Source organism: Mytilus trossulus, chromosome 12 (assembly GCF_036588685.1).
Source record: "Mytilus trossulus isolate FHL-02 chromosome 12, PNRI_Mtr1.1.1.hap1, whole genome shotgun sequence".
NCBI classification, from domain to species: domain Eukaryota; kingdom Metazoa; phylum Mollusca; class Bivalvia; order Mytilida; family Mytilidae; genus Mytilus; species Mytilus trossulus.
In genome coordinates, this window is record NC_086384.1 from 10,496,943 (window position 1) to 10,518,067 (window position 21,125).

The 21,125-nt window shown below is 31.2% G+C and overlaps 2 protein-coding genes across 2 annotated transcripts; both read right to left on the reverse strand.

Moving 5' to 3' along the window:
• Nucleotides 1-857: 857 nt before the first annotated feature.
• On the reverse strand, nt 858-5,784 carry LOC134693362 (uncharacterized). The gene is made up of 2 exons (XM_063554136.1): nt 5,631-5,784; nt 858-2,590 (listed from the first exon to the last, which is right to left on the reverse strand). The coding sequence occupies exons 1-2, from the start codon at nt 5,701-5,703 to the stop codon at nt 1,389-1,391; spliced, it is 1,275 nt and encodes a 424-aa protein (XP_063410206.1). The 5' UTR covers nt 5,704-5,784; the 3' UTR covers nt 858-1,388.
• Nucleotides 5,785-11,799: 6,015 nt separating this feature from the next.
• Nucleotides 11,800-15,972, reverse strand: LOC134692197 (uncharacterized). The gene is made up of 5 exons (XM_063552646.1): nt 15,941-15,972; nt 15,589-15,633; nt 14,203-14,375; nt 13,399-13,515; nt 11,800-11,886 (listed from the first exon to the last, which is right to left on the reverse strand). The coding sequence occupies exons 3-5, from the start codon at nt 14,326-14,328 to the stop codon at nt 11,800-11,802; spliced, it is 330 nt and encodes a 109-aa protein (XP_063408716.1). The 5' UTR covers nt 14,329-14,375; nt 15,589-15,633; nt 15,941-15,972.
• Nucleotides 15,973-21,125: the final 5,153 nt, after the last annotated feature.

A 21,125-nucleotide genomic window follows, 5' to 3' on the forward strand; every position in this document is an offset into this window, starting at 1 on the left:
GACTATTTAACGTGCATCTAGCCTAGCTGCTACATAAGATATTGATAGCATATAGGCTAGCTACTCTGTTGTCTGCTCTATGGTCGGGTTGTTGTCTCTTTGGCACATTCTCCATTTCCATTCTCAATTTTATCGTCCAGAATACAAAAATCTACACAGCATTACGTAGCCGCTACGATATTGAACGCAACCCTGGAAAGTTTCGAAGCTTTCATTTTCGTGTAGAAAAATGCTATAAACAGATTAATACATGTCCTTTTCCATATCTACCCGGGTATCACCTAGAAACTTCAATATCAGCTCGAGACGTAAGTCAAATTTTGATTGAAACTGTGCTATCTCCCGCCTCAGTTTCATACATTGTAAGAACAAACCTGTTGAATTATATTTTAGTCAAAGATGTTCGCTACTCTTGCTCTTGACCTTTTTTGCAGATAGTCTGTTCCGAATTCTCTGATTCTTTCCAAGCAGTGCCAATAAAATATATATTACCCTTAGTTTTCTTTTCACAATTTTATAATATATTGTTTAAGAAGCCATTTAGGTCAATCTTTTAAAATCCTTATATATTTTTTTATGAAATTTAAAAGAAAAGAGTGCCAATGCTAAACATCTGGGGAAAACAATTTCCCGCCATATTTTCAATTGATTATAACTGAAAAGCAAGAGCACGAACCTGTCATAATTTTCTAATTTTTAAATTCCATAAATGATTAAACTATCAATACGTAGAATTTCGTTTGATTGAATGCTTTTATTATGAGCGTCACGAACATATGATGACTATATATGCAGGTGTTAAAAGAATTATCAAACGAAATATTTTATAAAAATGTAATTAACTTAATGATGAATAAGGATGTTGAAATATATAAAAAGCTACAAATATGAAATTATATAATTTAAGGTTGAAAATAGCTGTATACGGATTCAAAATTAATCAACACCTCCTAGATCAAGAATGAATTGTACAGCCACAGATATTAAAAGTTATTTTTTATTGCTGTCCGTTCTTGTGTTTGTTTTGTGATATCTACATGAAAGGTATCTCTTCATACTGAAGTAAAGAACACATCTCAAAAGTCATAATACACAGCTGTGTTTGTCATCTTTAGACTCCGGGTCAAAAGGAGGTTACTTTGGTAATACATGATGTCACATTAGACGTCGAAACCAACCAGAGACTGCACGTCGACCTGGGTCTTTCATATATACACCAAAATCAATGTTACTCTACCATCTAGTAAGTTTGGCCACCTCGTATATTTATTTTTGCTTTGCACCTGAAGCCATTTGTAAGCTGAAACGAAATTATCTGGAAGAACAGTATTTATACTTCTCGCATGACGCTTCCACGAAAATTTGTGTTTATCTCATTATGCAAAGTGTCATGGTTTTATACCCAAAACACGTGGAGAATGTTTGTACTTTCTTTGAAATTTCGGAATTATTTTAGATTTTATCCACGGATTCATTGACATCATTTGGTTAAAAGGACCCATGATATTATCCATACTGACGGATGATGTCTGTTGGAGAGGAAACATTTCCTGCAACAATGACTGTCGGTGACGTTCTTCAATTTCCTTCTCCCGCCGTTTTCGTTTCACTTTTAGATCTCTGAAATAGTCCGTCCATACACTTTCTTTGTGAATAATGAGTGGAATTTGATGATCTTTGTTGCTGAAAATGTCTTTCTTGTCGATCGTAGTAGTCAAAAACGGTAGTTGAGTTGGCATTCTGATCTGATGATCTAAGATATCAATCAATGATATATCTTTTGATTCTTTTCCATTTTCATTATTAAAGTAAAAGTTTAGATTTTTGTTTCTAGAATCTAACGTAACACCGTATCCGGTTTCGAATGGGTGTCTGTATGAAGGCTCGCGAGATTTCCGTATTTCACCTTTCATTAAATTCCACACTGCATCCTGATACTCTCCGGAATCAGTCGTATGATGCAGGTCTCCATGGAATATATCCCCACCACTCTGGGATAGTCGATAACTATTTGGCATTTGAATTGAACCATATGAATTATGCCAAACGTGGTCTTTTCTAAACCATTGTTTTGAATCATAAGAAGGATGTTTATATCTGTCAACAAACAGTTTGAATGGTGTGGCACTATCCTGCAGCTTGTCTGAATCACCGATTAATGGTTTCCCCTGAGGATATTTCTGAATAGGAAACGTATATTTGATACCATTTCTTAAGATGGAAGTTGTGCTTGCGACAGGTCTTTGAACAATCCCAACCGTTTTGTGACGATGTATTGTTTTGTCATGATCTTCACTTTTGTTATAATTTTGATTCTTTTGACTTTCAGTGTCTGAATTACCCTGTTCATTCCTGATTGTATCATTAGCAAGATCAATATCATCATCATTTAAAAAATCGGAATGTTCGTCTTTGTTTCCATTTTGTATCACTGTTACATTGCTTTTACCTTCATTGTTTGATCCTTCATTGCCACCGTCGATTGACTCTTCTAGTGTTTTGTTACAACACCAAACATATTGTCCACATGTGATTGTAGAGTTTATTTCCGTATCACTACAAGACTCCTTGCACTTGCACTTGTAGACAACTGCAATTAAAGGACACAAACAAAATTACATTTGAATGACATTATAACATGTGAAATGTTGATATAAAAAAGCAAAATGAAAATATCTTGTTGCATGTTCAGATTCTCAAATGATCATATGCAACTATTACAGTCATAATCACGTTCGATAACTCTGCATGTGACTGGTTCAATTAGGATTTTTATACTGGTTACCTGATGAATTATTTAAAGAAAATTGAAAAATATATTTAGTTCACCTCGGTTTATATCCATTCGATGTCTTCTTTTATGAATATAAAATAATATTGCAAAGAATTTCATTGATAATCGGACAACACCAGGTATTGTCAAAACATGCATCTGCATGGGTATTGTCAAAACTTACATCGTGATTAGGTGCCATGTTTGTTTTCTTTGATCACGTTGATGTTATGACTTAATTAGTATCTCCTTAATCTTGCTATGCCTATTCTTATAGTTACAATAACGTGTCATATTTAATTGCAATATAAACAGAGAAAATAAATTGAATTATGTGCATTAACAAAATAAGTGTCGAACATCCTCTACGTTTGAAAATTATTTATTCGCCATTTTTCAAATTTTTATAAAAATAACAACAGCATGTTTAAGCTTGATAAAAAGGAACCAATGTTCGATTACATGCTGCTGTAAGGTAAGACAATGTATGAAAACGCGAGCATCCAACAGTTATTTAATTTTCATAGTAAAAATCGTACAAATAATATTTTTACCATGTCGCCCCACGCTGTCAATCTGGTCGCCATCTTGAAAAATAATAGCAGATTTTCTGAAAATAGCTTATTTTCAAATCAATTTGGAAGGGACATAATAGAAAATTAAACTATTCTATATACGATATTTCAAATATTTATGAATATAATAATAAGCACAAAGACCCACAATTATTCCATCTATTTTGTTTAAATCGCAATTTAAGTTAAAAACGACAGAAAATCCAATATTTACCGTAGTTGTGTGATTTAACAGTGTGAGCTTCACAAGCGGCAACTATCTATGCTCTACTCTTTATTATCGGCCAAAAACCAAACTATTCAAGATCTTGTTCAAAGACAATCATCAATTAATTTTGACAATCCAAAAAGTTTCTTCTTTTGTGTGATGGAAACCTTACAACTATATAATCTTCCAAATATATGGGAACTTCAATGCAGTCTGCCTACTAAATATAGTTGGAAAACATTAGTGAATCTCAAAATGTCAAACCACTGGAAAAATACTCTTCAAATTGATACAATTCAAAAGACATCACTCAAATATTTAGCTATACATCAAATTAAAAATGGAAAGCCGCATATCTCCTACACCACATTGCAGCCTACAATTCTTGATGTTCGAAAAGGTATAATCAAAAGAAGGATGATGACACGAACGTACACCCTACAAGCTGATCGGCACAAATTCAGCAGATATGAAATTGCTCCAACTTGTCAAATGTGCAATCAAGAACCAGAAGACCTTACTCATATGCTTACTACCTGCTCAGCATTAAGTGAAACAAGAAAAGAAACTTTCAACCCTATTAAAAACCATGTAACGAAATTTATTGGAGAAAGGAAGTGGAAAGAGACATTCTTTAATAGACATCAAATTACAGTCCTTATAATTGACTGTACAAACTTCTCATATATATTTAGTGAAAGTAAGCTCAAAATAGAGGAACTAGAAATGCTCACGAGAGATATGTGTTATAAGATGCACAACTCGAGGCTAAAACTGATAAGTATAAGTGCGTAATGGCTGGTTGACAATTATCACTCAATCTTAATTTTTTTTTATTTAAAGTCTATTTTAGATTTTAAGCAAGTGTATATATTCTTGGAGTGTGTATATAGTTAGACTTTTAACCATATTACCCTCAAAAGAGGGGTGTTCCTACCAGAGGAAGCTTATACGAAGAAAAGAAGTGTGAACTATCGAGGCAACAAGACAAATTTTCAAAAGCATTTGGAAGGGAGAAGATCAAAATTTAAACTATTCCAAAAGGAATTTTTATATTTCTAAATATATGAGGAATTACTACAAAGACCCACACTTTTAGTATCATGAACTCAAAGTAATGTATTTCATCGATTCCAGAAAGCCCCTATGCATTTCTATACAGTTTACTTGGGCTTGATACGGGTGATGTGTGACGTCACAAAAGTCACGTGATGACTGCTATAGTTGGATATGATGCATATTTGCTTTTATAATCAACAAGTTTTTAACGACCTTGACTGGCTATACAGCCCTTGCACGGTCGGCTTAAACTTTTATAATCCAACGAACTATATAATGAATATACATCAACGATACCACCAATGAGCATATCATGACACATGTATTTGGGACGATCATGACACGTGTATTTGAGACGATAATGACACGTGCATTTTGGACGATCATGGCACGTGTATTTGGGACGATCATGACATGTGGATTTGGGACGATCATGACACGTGTATTTGGGACGATTTCATCATACATGTTCTTTACCAAATTACCATAAACTTATGCAACAGAAGTTAGCCGACGTTAAAAACTAAAAACTAATCATATATTGTTAAGAAACCAATATATATAATATCTTATTGACTTTTAATATTCTACAGCAGATGAGCATTTTGACAAATAATGTCTCTTCAGTGAATACTCGAAGCCAACATACCATAAACAATCAAATGGCATGCCCAAGAATTGATGTGATACGAGAAATGTCACAGCGGGAATTGAATCAGAGCTTACATTGAAGAAGATATAATCCTTAGTTACAACCGATTTTTTAAATTTTATCAATTCAAGTTTTATATGAAAAAAAAACATATTCAAATGTTCATCTAGGAAAAAATTCTCAAGCTGCTGATCTGATGGAACGTTGTACCCCTATTTACTACAAGTCGAACATCAGATGCGTTATTTAAGCGAACACTTTCCCGTGTAATGAATCAATTGAAACATTTAAAAATCTTGAAGTTACCGAAGTATCCGGCAGATATAAACACAACAAAGAACAGATATATACATAATTACTTACATTCTGAGGATAGAGGCAGAACTGAATGAAAAGTAAGTAAACATCCCAGAAGAAATATAACCATGGAAATCATTGTCTAGTCACTAACGTGACAACTACAATGTGTCGAAAGTAACGAAATGAACATGGATATGAGTGAGAATTTATGCTAATGTTCTACAGAATAAATCACAAAATTTAAAATATAAAACATATCTTTTAAAAAGTGTCACCTTTATACATATCATAATCAGTCAAACTGTTATAATTCTTACAATGCGTCGGTCTGACTATATGATCAGTAAAGGATGTTTTCTACATGTTGATCTTGACATCTAAAAATATGATTTTGTTTTAAAATGTTTGTTTTAATTATCGAAATATACATGATATGATCACTCATCTATTGGGTTTTATATCGTCTGATACTTCTAAATCAATAAAAGGTGATTACGATCTTAAATGAAGAAGTATTTGATCAGTCATCAAAATTATACTCCTTTTTCTCCTTAGTTTTTGTAGTAGCAGAGCTACACTAGGAAACAGAGATAATAGAGATTGTCAAATTTAAAGAAAAAAACTAATATTTGTTATGGGCCGGCACTAAGCTGGTTCATTATATGATATGGGTTTGAGATTGTTACATGCGTTTCTGTGGATCTACATTAATATTTTCTGCGGTGTACGGAAATTCAAGACAATTAAGTAATTGAAATACATACATTTTTAAAAATTATTTTTTGTATAAGAGTAAGATGTCAAATAGTTATAAAAATGAATGCTCATTGTTTATTGTATAACATATAGGGGTCAAGAAGACATTCATTGTCGAAATGCACAAGTGATGCAGACAAAATAAATGGTACCATAAATGTAATTTTACCATAAAATTGAGAATGGAAATGGGGAATGTGTCAAAGAGACAACAACCCGACCATAGAAAAAAACAACAGCAGAAGGTCACCAACAGGTCTTCAATGTAGCGAGAAATTCCCGCACCCGGAGGCGTCCTTCAGCTGACCCCTAAACAAATATATACTGCCTATGCACACTTAAAGAAAAAGAAAAATCGTCCTTCCGTCAATATACTAAAAAAATCTTAAAATGTTGGAAATATATGAAAAACTTGTACACTGATGATGTTATAAAGTTTATTTTTGGTAAGACAAAATATTATCTCGATTGTCTCGGGTATGCAACTATTGTAATATTTAGATAAATTAGTTGACAATTACATGTAGTATGTTTTTTTGGGTACCTGCAATTGCGATATTTGATTAAAGATTATGAAATATACTACGTAAAAAAGCCAAATGATTTTACCACAATTGATTAATATTAAGAATTCAGTACAACACTTACTGTGGTTAATTTGATTATATTACACTGGAGTTCATACCCATAAGGTATAGTTCAACAAGTTCTGATTAAGTAGCTAGAAAGTTAAACAAACAAACCAAAAATCTTTAAAAATTGTCACAAGAAGACTTATTCAATTTTTGGATAACGGTATTAATTTTAATACGTTATTATTAAAAGGTTATGTCTAATATATACTAATTTTTTTTAACACTTCAAAATTTGATAACGATAGTATATTTTCAATTTCGATGCCAATATTCTTTGTTAAAGGTATTGCATGTGATATTATATTAACAAATGTCATTCGAATTTTTTAGTATTAAGATTTTTCGATAGCTTGTTGGTTTTTGATTTTATTTTCGTCGCTCGAAGGTTTTTAAAAGTGCAGTTACCATTAATATTAATATATAAAACTTCAGCATCAACAGATATATTACATAAACCTTTCTGGAAGTAAGTTAAAGCATTGTTTTAATTTTATAGCCTATGGTTTATTTAATTCTAGGAGGCTTAAAAACGTTTTACCTGAAAGATATAATTGAGTAAAGCAATTTCTTCATTGTTCCTACTTTTAATGTTCCTTTAACAAAGTTTTAAAAGTACTGATCTCTATTTACTATTCAAAACGAGGGAAGTCCATTAATCCTCATAAGTATAGTCAGATTTGAAACATTTATTTTGATGTTATTTTATGTAACAAACTGTTTTATATGAAAAGTGTAACCCCAGCGAGGACAAGGTTTGTGTAGTTGATATCATTTTGTTTATTAATTGAAAAGCGACACATTGACACATTGACATATTTGTTTGTTTTTATAGTGATTAAGATTATAACACAATGTTGACTGATTTAACCCTATTTTTGACATTTATACCTGTTATGTAAATTCGTCTTATTCACACATTATTGTAAATATTATTGAAATGTATGCAACTGTTATTCAAGTAAGAGGTTTATCCAGCTATAAAACCAGGTTTAGTCAAGCATTGGTTGTGCAAAGAAACGTCTGTACCAATGCAAGTCAGGAATATGATAGATGCTTTCCATTCGTTTGATGTGTAAGAGCTAGTGATTTGATCAGAGAATTTCCATTTTGAATTTTCCTTGGAGTTTATTTTACTTTTTACACATTGAAAGAAACGTTGAAGCCTTTTCCAGACATTTAGAGCTTGAAACAATATCCATCCTGTTCCATTGTAAGTTACGTTTAAATAATGACATCAAACTATTTATTAAGGATACTTTTTTTGTGCTAGATTGATTTAATTACATTGCCTTTTATTCAAATATATACTGTTTACACCTACGATGAACTGTACTTATAAAATTGACATGGAGACGGTAATTAGACAGTATCAATCATCATTAAACAGATCTTAACTACAACAAGACAAAGATAACAAGATTAAAAGTTACAATGACAAATTAGATTATTTACCATAAGTCAATTATACCTATACTATAAGGTTGTGAAATTGAAACATATTCATCGTTCTGCACAAAAGTCCGGAAACAGTAATAACTAGTTTTCAAGGACAATGTCTGTGTTTTATTTTAATCGTTTTGGTAAGATGATTTGCTCAAGCAAGGAAATGGCGACTTAAGTAAGAAAATTTTACTTTTGTTCCTGCGCAGGAAATGAAATATCAATAAATGTTCAAACTTCTTGAAGAGGACCCAATGCAATTAAATATTCTTTGTTCATTGATTCGTACCAGTAAATTTTAAATTGGAATAGGGAATGTGCAAACGAGACAACAACCTGACAAAAGAGCGGAAACAGCCGTATGCCACCAATAGCTCTTCGACACATCGATTAATAGTTCATTAAAAGGGACGTCATACTAAACTCCAGAACAAATGAATGAACTAAAATTTAAAACCATTCAAGACTAGCAACACCCAGAGGCTTCAGAATTGGTACATGCACACGCATTCGGCGGGGTTGACTATGTTTAGTCAGATCACAACATTTCCTCTATACCTCTAGCAAAAACAAACACACAGCAATACGCCTAGTAAAACTAATTTTAAAAGAAGTCCTTTTCCGATGTCAAATAAGGTAAAACAATTAAGCCTGTTCACAATATACGGACTTCATATATAGGAGTGTGTTCCTGATGTAGAAACTTCTTCAATAGAGGTATAGGGAAATATATTAAGAATTAAATGAACACCATCGCGTACAGCTTGATCTATATATACGATGTGTCTGTGTCTAAACTAATTTACAAGGTTTTTACTCTGTCTTACTTTGTGGTTTACCATCTACGCTGTCTGGTTTGCAAAGTACCGAATGTGACCTACTAGCATTAACGAACATGACTGTTTTATCAAGGTCATTGCTATACGACATATCTCTGTTACTTCACATTCAATTCTCATGCATTTAGTTATGATGTTTGTTTTGTAAGTCTGGTTGATAAATAAAGGCAACAGTAGTATACCACTGTTCAAAACTCGTTAACTTATGGACAAAAAATAAAATCGGGATAACAAACTAAAACTGAAGGAAACGCATTAAATATTAGAGGTGAACAACGACACAACATAAAAATGTAACACACACAGAAACGAAATAAGCATTAGACAAAATCCGATGAGAATAACAAATATAACATCAAAACCAAATACACGAATTTGGGATAGAAAAGTACCGTGACACGTCTTATAGTAATGTGAATTCACACTCAAACACAAGAGAAAACAAATGACACAACGGAAACACAACGTTAAAATGTAAAACACACAGTAACGAACTATAATAAAACAATGACCATTTTTCAGACTTTTACAGGACATTTGTAAAGGAAAAAATGGTGGGTTGAACCTGGTTTTGTGGCATGTCAAACCTGTCATTTTAATGGCAATGTTAAATATAACATTAAATTGACAACATAATTTAACAGGATTAAAATACAAATAAATAGGAGAACATATTAGACAAAGAAGCACATGAATAATAGCTAACAAAAGGTATCAGGATTAAAATACAATACGCCAGAAACGCGCCGTCCACACAAGACTTACCAGTGACGCCCAAATATAAAAGTTTGAAAGGCAAACAAGTACAAAGTTGTACAGCACTGAGGATCCAAAGTTCAAGAAGATTGTGCCAAATACGGCTAGGGTTTTCCTTATTATTTGGAACAATTTATGCTATTGCAAACAGTAAATTTTATCAAATGACAGTATTATGCATGATGTCATTTAAGGATGATGAAGGATTTTTTTACTTTTTTTTTTACACTTAAGTCAACTTTGGTCATTGTAAACTATTTGAACTAATGTGGTCAATATTGTTTTTGGTAAGGGCTTAAACCAAGGATTTAATTGCATCTGATGAAGGATTTTTTTACTTTTTTTTTACACTTCAGGATGTTTGCTTGTCATGATTTGGATTTTTATGTCAGATTTTCAAAATCCTCTGGTTTTATCCATTTGAATGCATTAAAAAAAAATTGCCCATGAACCCCCATTTTTCTTTTCATAAATCTTTTACATGGATATTTATACGCCATTTCTAAAAGTTTTATAAAATTTTATTTATTCTTTAATAGTTTTTGAGAACTTTAGCAGGTCAATGATAAGGCTATGAAAAATCAAGAGAATTCATTTTCCCGCCAAAATTTCAATGGCTCATATCTCGAAAACAAGCACATTGACCCCTATATTTTTTTTGCTTTTCTGCTTTGTCAATTAATCCCCTATCAATTTATACTAGTTTTAAGAAAAGTTATTTATTTTGAAACTGATCAGCAAACTTCCTTAAGTCAACTTTAGTCATTGTAAACTATTTGAACTAATGTGGTCAATATTGTTTTTGGTTTTAATTCTAATTTCATTTTCTATATGTATGACACATAATTATTCAACAATTTCATTTATATAATTTTTTATTTAAACATGTATTTTAATCATACACAGTTTCGGTTTTGAAAACAAACCAACATGGTTAGATGATACAAACAATTACACCATTACAAGTTCATATCCCTAGTATGTATTCTATTTTAAGAAAGGAGAAGGGAAGGTAAGGGCTTAATTTGACCAAGAATTTAAGTGCATCTGATGAAGGTTTTTTTTACTTTTATTTACACTTAAGTCAACCGTAGTCAATTAAATTACTTAATGAAACTATTTAAACTAATTTGGTCATTAGACGCATTAATTCAAGCTTAAATATGTCAAATCTAGATTACAGTTATGTAACAAAAATATTCTTCTTTCCACAAAATATCTAAAAGTTTATTTAGTTTTTTTGTAATGCTATATTTTGAGGCAGCAAATATTGTGTTTCTGTTGTGCCGTTGTTCTCCTCTTATATCTGATGTGTTTTTCTCAGTTTTAGTTTGTAACCCGGATTTGTTTTTTTCTCAATTGATTTAATTAAGAGAACAAGTGTTGTTTTAAAAATGTCATCAGAAGTAAAAATCGTGTGTCAACATATGTTCATCGGAGTTTAAAGCAAAATTGATGGTCCAAACCAAAAGTAAACCATTATAGGTCAAGGTGCGGTCTTCAACACAGAACCTAGGCTCACACCGAACAGAAAGCTATAAAGGGCTCCAAAATATAATAATGTTAAACCATTCAAATGGAAAAACCAATGCTCTAATCTATATAAGCCATTTTTTTTAACATTTCAGTGATATACAAAATGACATGTCATTACTTTATTGCTTTTAATTTTTTTGTTTAATCATAAAAGACAGTTTTATGAAATATTTGCTTTTCATGGTCGATCGAAAAAAATACATTTTGAAACGTTTATTTAACAAATAGTATAATTGTATTCCTAATTTATCTCGGATAGTTATTGTTCAATCACCACATTATAACCTCGTAAGAATTGGAACTCGGACTTGTGATATTTTGTAAATGTGTTGTAGTACCACATGCTTGTTCGACGATCTGAAAGCAGACACAATATAGAATATTAATGCAATTGAAGTGGTATTCACCATAATTATGAAGTCACACATTGTTATCTGTCTAAAATCATAACAACTTGCTTTAATCATTAAATATATTTACAAAAATACCTGCAAAAAATAGCATTCTTTATTACAACTTCTCATTTGAAAGCTCAGGTTGCAATTTAAAGATATCTATCTACTTCAAAAATTTAAGTGATGAATTAAGTAAATCGTCTCCTATAATCAATGACCTAATGAAATCAAGACGTAGATGCACACGAAGTTGTCAGCCCACATCTTTCATCCGTTGTGTGACGTGTGATAAGCGAATAGCGGGTGATAAGTCCTATTTCTGAGACATTTTGTTGATTTTAAGTACTAGTATCTGAGATTCCGATATCATGAGCTCGATAGTCAGTACTTCGGTATGGACACAATTAATGAAAAAAATATCTTAAATGGCCTGTTTATAAATTTTAAATTTATAGAGAAATTAACATTTCCACTACCTCAAGCAAATTTGGCCTCAGATGGATTTGACTAATTTTTTATGTGTTTTTCTCAATTGTTAGCTCTTTACCGTTTGTGTTTTTCTCAATTGTTAGCTCTTTACCGTTTGTGTTTTTCTCAATTGTTAGCTCTTTACCGTTTGTGTTTTTCTCAATTGTTAGGTAGCACTCCACAGTTAGGAGTGTAGTTTCGCATTTTGGCCCCTGTGGATTTTTAAAATATGAGAGCTAGTGTGAAATAAAATTCATTTTTGGATAGCTGAGTACTAAAATAGCCTTCGTATTGGGTTTATATTAACATCAAGATTATGTAATGCATGTAATATAGGCTGTTTTCTGTATGGCAGTCCGTATTTGCATGCCCATACCATACATTGGTCCGGCAATTATTGTAATGCTTTTTTCCAACTTTTTGTGGCACGAACTTTATGATTAGATTTTATGAAAAAATGAGGCGAAAGACACCCATTTTTTATTTGATCATTAGGAAGATCTATGCAAACAGTTTCTAAAAAGGTATCACTCAAAGGCATTGAAATTCTAGTTTGATCCAAATTTTGGGGGGATATGTGACATGTTTACCCCCCTTTTTGCAATATTTTATTGTAAATAAATTCAGAATGTTGCCATGGATACACATAAAAGGAATTATTTTTCACCCTTTTAACTTTGAAAAATCAATTCTATGGAAGATACTTATTACATACATATGCACATGTACAACACAAACAGTAAGGTTAATGTATTAGAAATCCAGGAATAGGAGATGATAAAACATTTTGTGGCTCATTTTTAATTTTATTTTCTAACTGTGGAGTGCTACCTTACCTCTTTACCGTTTGTGTTTTTCTCAATTGTTAGCTCTTTAACGTTTTCGGTCCTTATACATGTTTGCTTTAAGATACTACGTTATCGGCTTGGAGCGTTAATAAAAAAACGCTTCGGCTGCATGCAATTTAATATGTGTTGTTTTCATTATTAACCGTAGACATATTTACCTCAATAACCCCATTGCTGTGACAGTTAGTCATAATTCCAGAAATGTCTGTAAAATGGCCATGTCGAGTTCTTCCAATGGCAATATATGTTGGTAGATTGGCACAATTTGAAATTACCTTAATATACATATTCAAATTGTTTTTCAAATAATTTAAAATAATTATTACACATGAATGTGATAAACTTTTCATTATAACCTCATATTGAATAGTAATTCTTTGTTTGCTATGAGATTTAAAATGAAATAATAGCATGTACAATTCTCTTTCTATTTTTATGCTTAAACTGAGACAGGAAACAGCTACACTTCAACGATATAAAGCAAAAGAAACTTGAAATCAACGTTTGAAATTTGAAAGTGAGACAAGCTAAACACTATATGCGAAAGGTTGAGAACTATGTCAACTCGTGATTAAGGTGGTACTTAGGTGAGGTTTAGGAATTTTTGTCAAATGTTCGGACTCCATAGTGTTTTAGTATGATACAGTTTAAAATATTTTGCTCTACGACACCCACTTGTTTTTTCATATAACACTGCAATAGCTCGTTTACCAAAATTTAAGCAAATTGTTAATTTCTTTTCTTTTGGTGTGTGACCCAAATAATTTCAATGCAATTATAAGGTACATATCAGAGTCCATTTCGAAAAACTTAAATATCTCGAAAAAGAGCTCGATAACCTTGTTAATATGTTTAGCTTATTTGTTATCCTAACCAATAGTCGTCTGACTTATACTATCAATTTTATATTCTTAATTTTTCTAAATTTCCTTAAGTAAATCCTTAAATAATACAAGACATACATTGACACCTCGTTTCCACATGGACATTTCAGGAGCACTACAGTAACTCATGAGTAAGGCATCAGCTGAGTTTGTGCCGTCCAGACAACCTCTAGACAATGGGGCGGACACACTTGTCTTTGTCATCAAACTTTTTATGGCTCTAAATTTATCACATACATGTGCGTTGGATGCTTGTTAAAAGACGGGAAATATTCATATTTGTATTTCATGAAAAGTAAGGAATTTTGATGAAATATGAATAAAAATATATGTTTCAATGTGTTAAAAAGTTATGAAATATACAGACTAGTGTGTAAATTAATGATCAAAATATACATTAAAGGTGAAGGAAAAGAATTTGATTACAAAAAAATCACTGTGTATAAAATGATAAATCATTTGAAGGTTTTAAAGACGGTCAAATAATACTCTATAGCTAGGTTGGGTACAACGTTTGGGAAATTTTGGTTCTGAAAGCTCTTATACTTTTTAACTGTTTTGATTCGTACATCACATATGAGCGACACAATCTTGTACAATGACCGAAGACAGAATACATTACAATATTTCCTTGCTTTTCGAATTGATAATCATGATGACAATACAAATTGAACACTATTAAACATAATTAACTGAATGCACATGAGCTTGATTAAAAGACAATGCATTTAAGCTGTTAAGATGACTTAATTGTAGAAATTTTAATAGTTGGAATCATGTGTCTTCAATTATCTTCAATAAGGTATAGATTTGTAAAAAATAATATCGCAATATTAATACTTTGCTTGATTAATGTTTGGTATAGATATAACCTTTACTACAGTAACATTTATAAAATGTACCATATTGTCTTTATTTGTAATAATATTGATTTTGTTATCAGTAAATTCAAATCAAACTAAATTTTGTTTCTATATACAGATCTTTTCAACTGAGATTCTTATAATTTGTTCGTATGACGTATTTTTACCCATTGCCTGGTTAGGGGAAGGTTGGCACGCCTTATAACTACATCAACACATTCTGTATGTGACTGTGTCAGGTCATTAGCCTGATATTGAATGGTTGTCGTTCATTGCCGTATGTCATATCTATTTGTTTTTCTTTGTTTTTTTTATATAAATCATTGTAAATCAGGCCGTTATTTTCTCGTTTGGACTATTTGACATTTATGGGGCCTTATTAAACTGACTTTGCATTGTGGGTGTTCTCATTGCTGAAGTCCGTGCGGTATCCTATTGTTGTTAATTTCTGTGTCATTTGATCTCTTTCGGAGAACTGTCTCATTGGCATTCATATCACATCTTCTTATTTTCACATCGTTAAGAATTTAGTTTTAGCAGGCCATTGAGTAAACTCATCATCAATGGTAGTTAACAACTCAGCAAAAGAGTTAATATTTACCTGTCGTTGGAATAGTTGGAATAGCTGTAGTTGGCGGAGGTAAAGCTACAAGAAATGTAAACATATAAAAAGTTTGTTTTAAGATAAGATAAGATTTTCTGAAATAAGATAAAAAGTGAGGAATATACATTCTTTTCATTAATAACAGACTATATTACTAGTACATTTAATTTCTGAGTCATTATGTCTCTTGTAGTGAGCAGTCTCGTTCACAATTCTAAAACATTCATTTTTTATATCATGCCAAGAACATGAAACTAGTAAAGTTATAAAAATTCATACACAATCAAGTCATTGATGATACTAATCATCAATGATAGCTAACAATTTCAGTAAAAGAGTAAATATTTACCTGTCGTTGGACTAGCTGTAGTTGGGGAAGGTAGAGCTTAGAAGTAAATGTAAACAAGTTACAACTTTTGATTTGAGATAAAATAAGATAAGTTTTCCTAAAACTAGATAAAAAGTAAGGACTAGATATTTTAATTATTTATTGTATACTATATTTTGTTTCATTCCTTTGTCATTTGGTCTCTTGTGTAGAGCTGTCATATTACAATCATACCACATCCATTTATTTTTTATATATACCATCGTTAAAAATTTCATCAATGGTAATTATCAATTCAGCGTTTATATTTACCTGTCGTTGGAATAGTCGGAATAACTGTTGTTGGCGGCAGTAAAGCTAAAAAGTTTATGAAAACATATCATAATTTGTTTAAACATGTTTAAGATAAGATATTTTTTTCTAAAATCTATACTGCTTAAGATGGAGACCGATTTCATTGATCCGCATCAAAAACCATACAAAGTTGGAAATATTTGTGATACTTGTGTACTATTATTTTCCTTTTTTTTCTTCTTTTTAGCCATGGCATTGGCAGTTTGTTTTCGATCTATCATTAGTTTGACTGTCCCTCTGGTATCTTTTGCCTCTCTTTTTTAAAATGATAGAAGCGAGGAATAGATATACTTATTATTAATTATAGACTAAATAATATTTTTTTCTGGCTAGAAAGTAAAAATGTAGCCATGTTATATGTATTTCAAATAGATTTCTCAGATTTATGATAACGGCCTTTAAATAAGTGTCTTTTCCTGTTTGCTAATAAGCTTTTATTCGTTCAAGCAATACAACTTCCACAAAATGGTGTGATGAAAAATAGAACTTTTAGAAGTATATAGATTATTGTATTTTGCATAGGTTACATTTGGTATTTTTATAATGCCATAGCTGTGAAACCAAATGAAGGATACAACTGGTTTTATTATTCAAAACCTCAGTTAGACCTTTGAAAGCTATCGGCTCGAAATTTTTACAGCAAAACTAAAATATTACAATCTATGTTTGTTAATTTATCAGCAACACTCAGATTGACGAACGAATCAATTCACCTAAATATTCAAGCAAAACAAATCAAAAAGAGGCTAAGGTACTTACTTGTCGACAATACAGTTGTTTCGGTTGCTGTAGCTATCAATATACAAAAATCATTTTATCTTATATATGTTTGAGCATATAAACTGTAATACATATTAACTATATTATCATCAATGAAACTATATTAAAAATAAATCTTACAGATTTTCATTGTTCGAAACCAATTTTGTTCACACAAATGTTGCAAGGGCTTTATGTTATGTTATGTCATTTTAATGAATATTTTATCACTGTTTGTAAATGAATACTGTTACCAGTGGAGCTTTCACTTATTGAGTCGATGTTTGAAAATTTTGTTGCTGTTTGAAAATTACATTCGCTGTTTGACAATTTTGAACCTTATGCATGACTATTCCATTAAATGACTTTTCATTTGCCTTTTTCTCACTTTATTCTTTTGTCACTAGGTGAGAATTTAATACAACATGGCGTTCAATGAGCAGTCTATATTTAGTGTTCCTTAACACATTATTAAAAAACGGTATTTTGTCGTCATGTAAAATATACCTCTCATTTAAGCTGATGAATTTCCAAAATGTTATTCTGCACACTGACATAAAAAAATGTTGACTATGTATATATATTTTTGACCTATAATGGTTCACTTTTACAAATTTTGACTTGGATGGAGAGTTGTCTCATTGGCACCCATACCACACCTTCTTATACCTATACAGAAATAACGGAAGATATACTTACTACTCTGACAGTAAGTACCATTATAACCAGTGGTGCAGTAACAGTGAAAACCTTGAAAACTACTTCGGCACACGCCTCCATGTTGACATCTTACATTTGCACAGTCTAAAAGTCATGTACAAAGTGTGTTTAAAATATATGAATATATTGGAATCCAAATTTTTTCCTTATCATCTGGAAAGCAGATTCTGATTTTCTTATTTCAAAATGTTCTGTTTCTTTGATAGAAAGAAACACAAAATATGTGTTATTTTTATATTTTTGTCTGTTCTTTTGATGGTATTCATTTCACGTGGCGTGGTACCTATATATCTCGTTATAGCGTTATTGTTCTTTGATTATTTTATTCTTGTCTTTCATTTTTTCTAATATGTCTTTTCTCTATACTTTTTGGTGTTTCTTGGTTGCATATGACGTGGCTGTGTACATAAACATTCCGTCGTTGTGTTTTTTCCATGATTATTTCTGTGATCTTCGTTTTCGTTGTTGCTTATGTGCTTTGTTTGTGTGCCTTTTTGTGTTTCATTTTAACATGTGACGTGGCTCTGTACTTATACATCCCGCCATTATATTTTCCTGTCATGGTAAATGTTTGTTAACATATCTGTTTGTTTTTATGTTGAACAAGATTATATCACAACGTTAACTACTGTACCCCTATTGTTGACATTTTACCTATTATATCTGTTTGTTTTGTTCACACATCGTGTTCAATATAATGGAGTTTCATATGACTGCCTTACAAAAGGTTTATTTAGCTATACAACAAGGTTTAACCCACTATTTTCTACACAAGAACAAGTCTGTTCCAAGTCCGGAATAAAACAGTTGTTTTCCATTCCTTTTATGTTTTTAAGCTTCTAATTTTTCCATTTGATTAGGGACTTTCCATTTTGAATTTCCTCGGAGTTCGGCATTTTTGTGATTTTACTTTTTTCAGTAAACTTGAACGCAATATAGAGACCGTTCGCTATACATATCTTTTAATCATAAAATGAAAGTTTTTCCTTGGCAATTATATACTATCCTCTATTTTTATAATTAAACAGGAGTTTTATTATATAATTTATATTTATATAACGAACAACTAATAAAAGTAAACACATAGTCAATATAGGCAGAATTCGTACAGGTACGAAATATAAGTTTGACCAGTTACTAAAAGCTTTTAATATATTTTCAATATTTGTAGTATTGGAAATTTATTTAGTTTTTTCAGCGAAATGGTTTACATTATGTTACAGTTATGCAATTGTTCAGAATATATAAGACAAAAACTAACTGTACTAGTACGGACAGTACTGGTGATACGTATCATGATTTTATAAACAACCACCCAGTGTTGTTTTGTTTATAGATATTAAAAACTGTCTGTATCCTACAATTGAGTCAAATTGCTTAATAGGAGACAAAAATACTCACGATCAATCACTGAAACAATAAATTAAATATCAATAAATTAATCATCAAAACCTAAAATTCAAATATTGTATTTTAAACAACAAAATACATACGATTAAAAAGAACTTCAACGTCAAGTGATGAAAAAGCAATGTCATATATATATTTTCTTCTTAACTCTGCCTTAAAGAAATGCTTTGTGAATTTACTAACAAATACAAGGGAATGTATTTCTTTTATATAGAGGTTCTGAAATACTAATCATAAGATAGAAATATCAGTTTTAAGTATTCTGTATTCAAATGGTTCGGCTTACAAACAATCGATTGAAAATCATAAACAGTACCAATGTCAATGCACCATATGTATAAGGGATGCATGAGGCCAACCCATTGAATAATCTTAATCTAAAACATTTGTCGAAGAGCGGAACAACCAAAAAGGACCTGTAATATAACAAAAATCCGGTCTGCGTATGAAGAAGATATTATCTATAATTATGTTTACAAGGAACATTATAAAACTCAATCGTGCCGCATGTGGAGCAGGATCTGCTTACCCTTCCGGAGCAACTGAGATCACCCCTAGTTTTTGGTGGGGTTCGTTTTGTTTATTCTTTAGTTTTCTATGTTGTGTCATGTGTACTATTGTTTTTCTGTTTGTCTTTTTCATTTTTAGCCATGGCGTTGTCAGTTTGTTTTAGATTTACGAGTTTGACTGTCCCTTTGGTATCTTTCGTCCCTCTTTGATAGATTCATGAATTGTAAAGAAAAATTTTCGTAGGCAAAGTTGACATCAGACAGATTTGACTATTTTTTCATATAGCATACATCTTTGACTTTGAAATATTTGGCTTAGAGGTACTTTCATTTGTTAATGTAGTTAATGCGCTTACCGTAGTCACATAATTTCCCCGCATATCCATTATGGCAATTACATTGAAAATCTGCTCCCGTATTTACACATGACCCAAACACACATGGATTTGACTTACAATCTATACAGTCCAAATAGAAACATGATTAAGATCTATCAAGAATTCTGTCGTCATATAAACAAAGTTACAAATTAAATTGCACGAGTATAATATAAATAGAAATCACAACAATCAACAAGACAAAAAAAAAACCCCAAGTATGGTTAAAATGGATCAGTTGAAAGAACACCTGTGCTCGCTTTGAGATAAGACACAGATTAAGCAAATAACATTAAGACTGACATGCTATGCTTCTCCTTCAAACACGAAGCATTTAGATGTTGGAGCAAAACTAGTTTACCTAAAGTCATAATTATGATTTGGAAGTATGACATCTCTCATAAGGATTAATGTGTCATTTTTGTACCGTTATTTTTACCATAAAGCTCCTAACGTGGATATTGATACATTCACAATCCTAGTTTTCAAATTTTAAGTTGTAAGCTTTCCAGTGAAGGTAAATCCAGAAAACAAATTCGGACGCACCAAATACATGAAATAGTAAGTGTTGTTTTCATTTACTGCAGAATTTGACCTCAATGACGTTGTATTCAGTTAACCTATACAAACAAGAAAGCTAGATAGCCTTTTCGTGTGAACCATCAATAATTAAATAGTAAATAGATCAGAAAAAACGTTTACTCTACCGTTTATACATAAGGAAATGCCTGAATCAAGTCAGGAATATGATAATTATTATCAATTCGTTTGATGTGTTTTGTGTTTTTTGATTTTGCCATTTGATAAAATACTTTCCATTTTGAAATTTTCTTGGAGTTCGATATTTTTGTAATTTTACTTTTTCAATGAATGAATGAAGGAATGAATTATTTTTTTTAACAAAAAACCGAACTCCAAGGAAAATTCAAAACTGAAAATCCCTACAAATATCGAAAGTATACTTTACTTTATGTGTTGTAAGGGTTTACCGTAACGTTCTATTCATTTTCACTTACGATCGATCCCTGAAAAGATAAAATGAAAGTAATATAAATTCATTGTTACAACAAATATGTA

What these genes read in the sequence shown, in the direction of transcription:
- LOC134693362 (XM_063554136.1), bottom strand. Translation starts at nt 5,703, where the DNA reads ATGATTTCCATGGTTATATTTCTTCTGGGATGTTTACTTACTTTTCAT. An exon ending in TCTGCCTCTATCCTCAGAAT is followed by an intron (nt 2,591 to 5,630) that starts GTAAGTAATTAT and finishes CTTTAATTGCAG; the next exon opens with TTGTCTACAAGTGCAAGTGC.
- LOC134692197 (XM_063552646.1), bottom strand. Translation starts at nt 14,328, where the DNA reads ATGACAAAGACAAGTGTGTCCGCCCCATTGTCTAGAGGTTGTCTGGAC. An exon ending in TGTGGAAACGAGGTGTCAAT is followed by an intron (nt 13,516 to 14,202) that starts GTATGTCTTGTA and finishes ATGTATATTAAG; the next exon opens with GTAATTTCAAATTGTGCCAA. An exon ending in ACAGCAATGGGGTTATTGAG is followed by an intron (nt 11,887 to 13,398) that starts GTAAATATGTCT and finishes GTCTGCTTTCAG; the next exon opens with ATCGTCGAACAAGCATGTGG.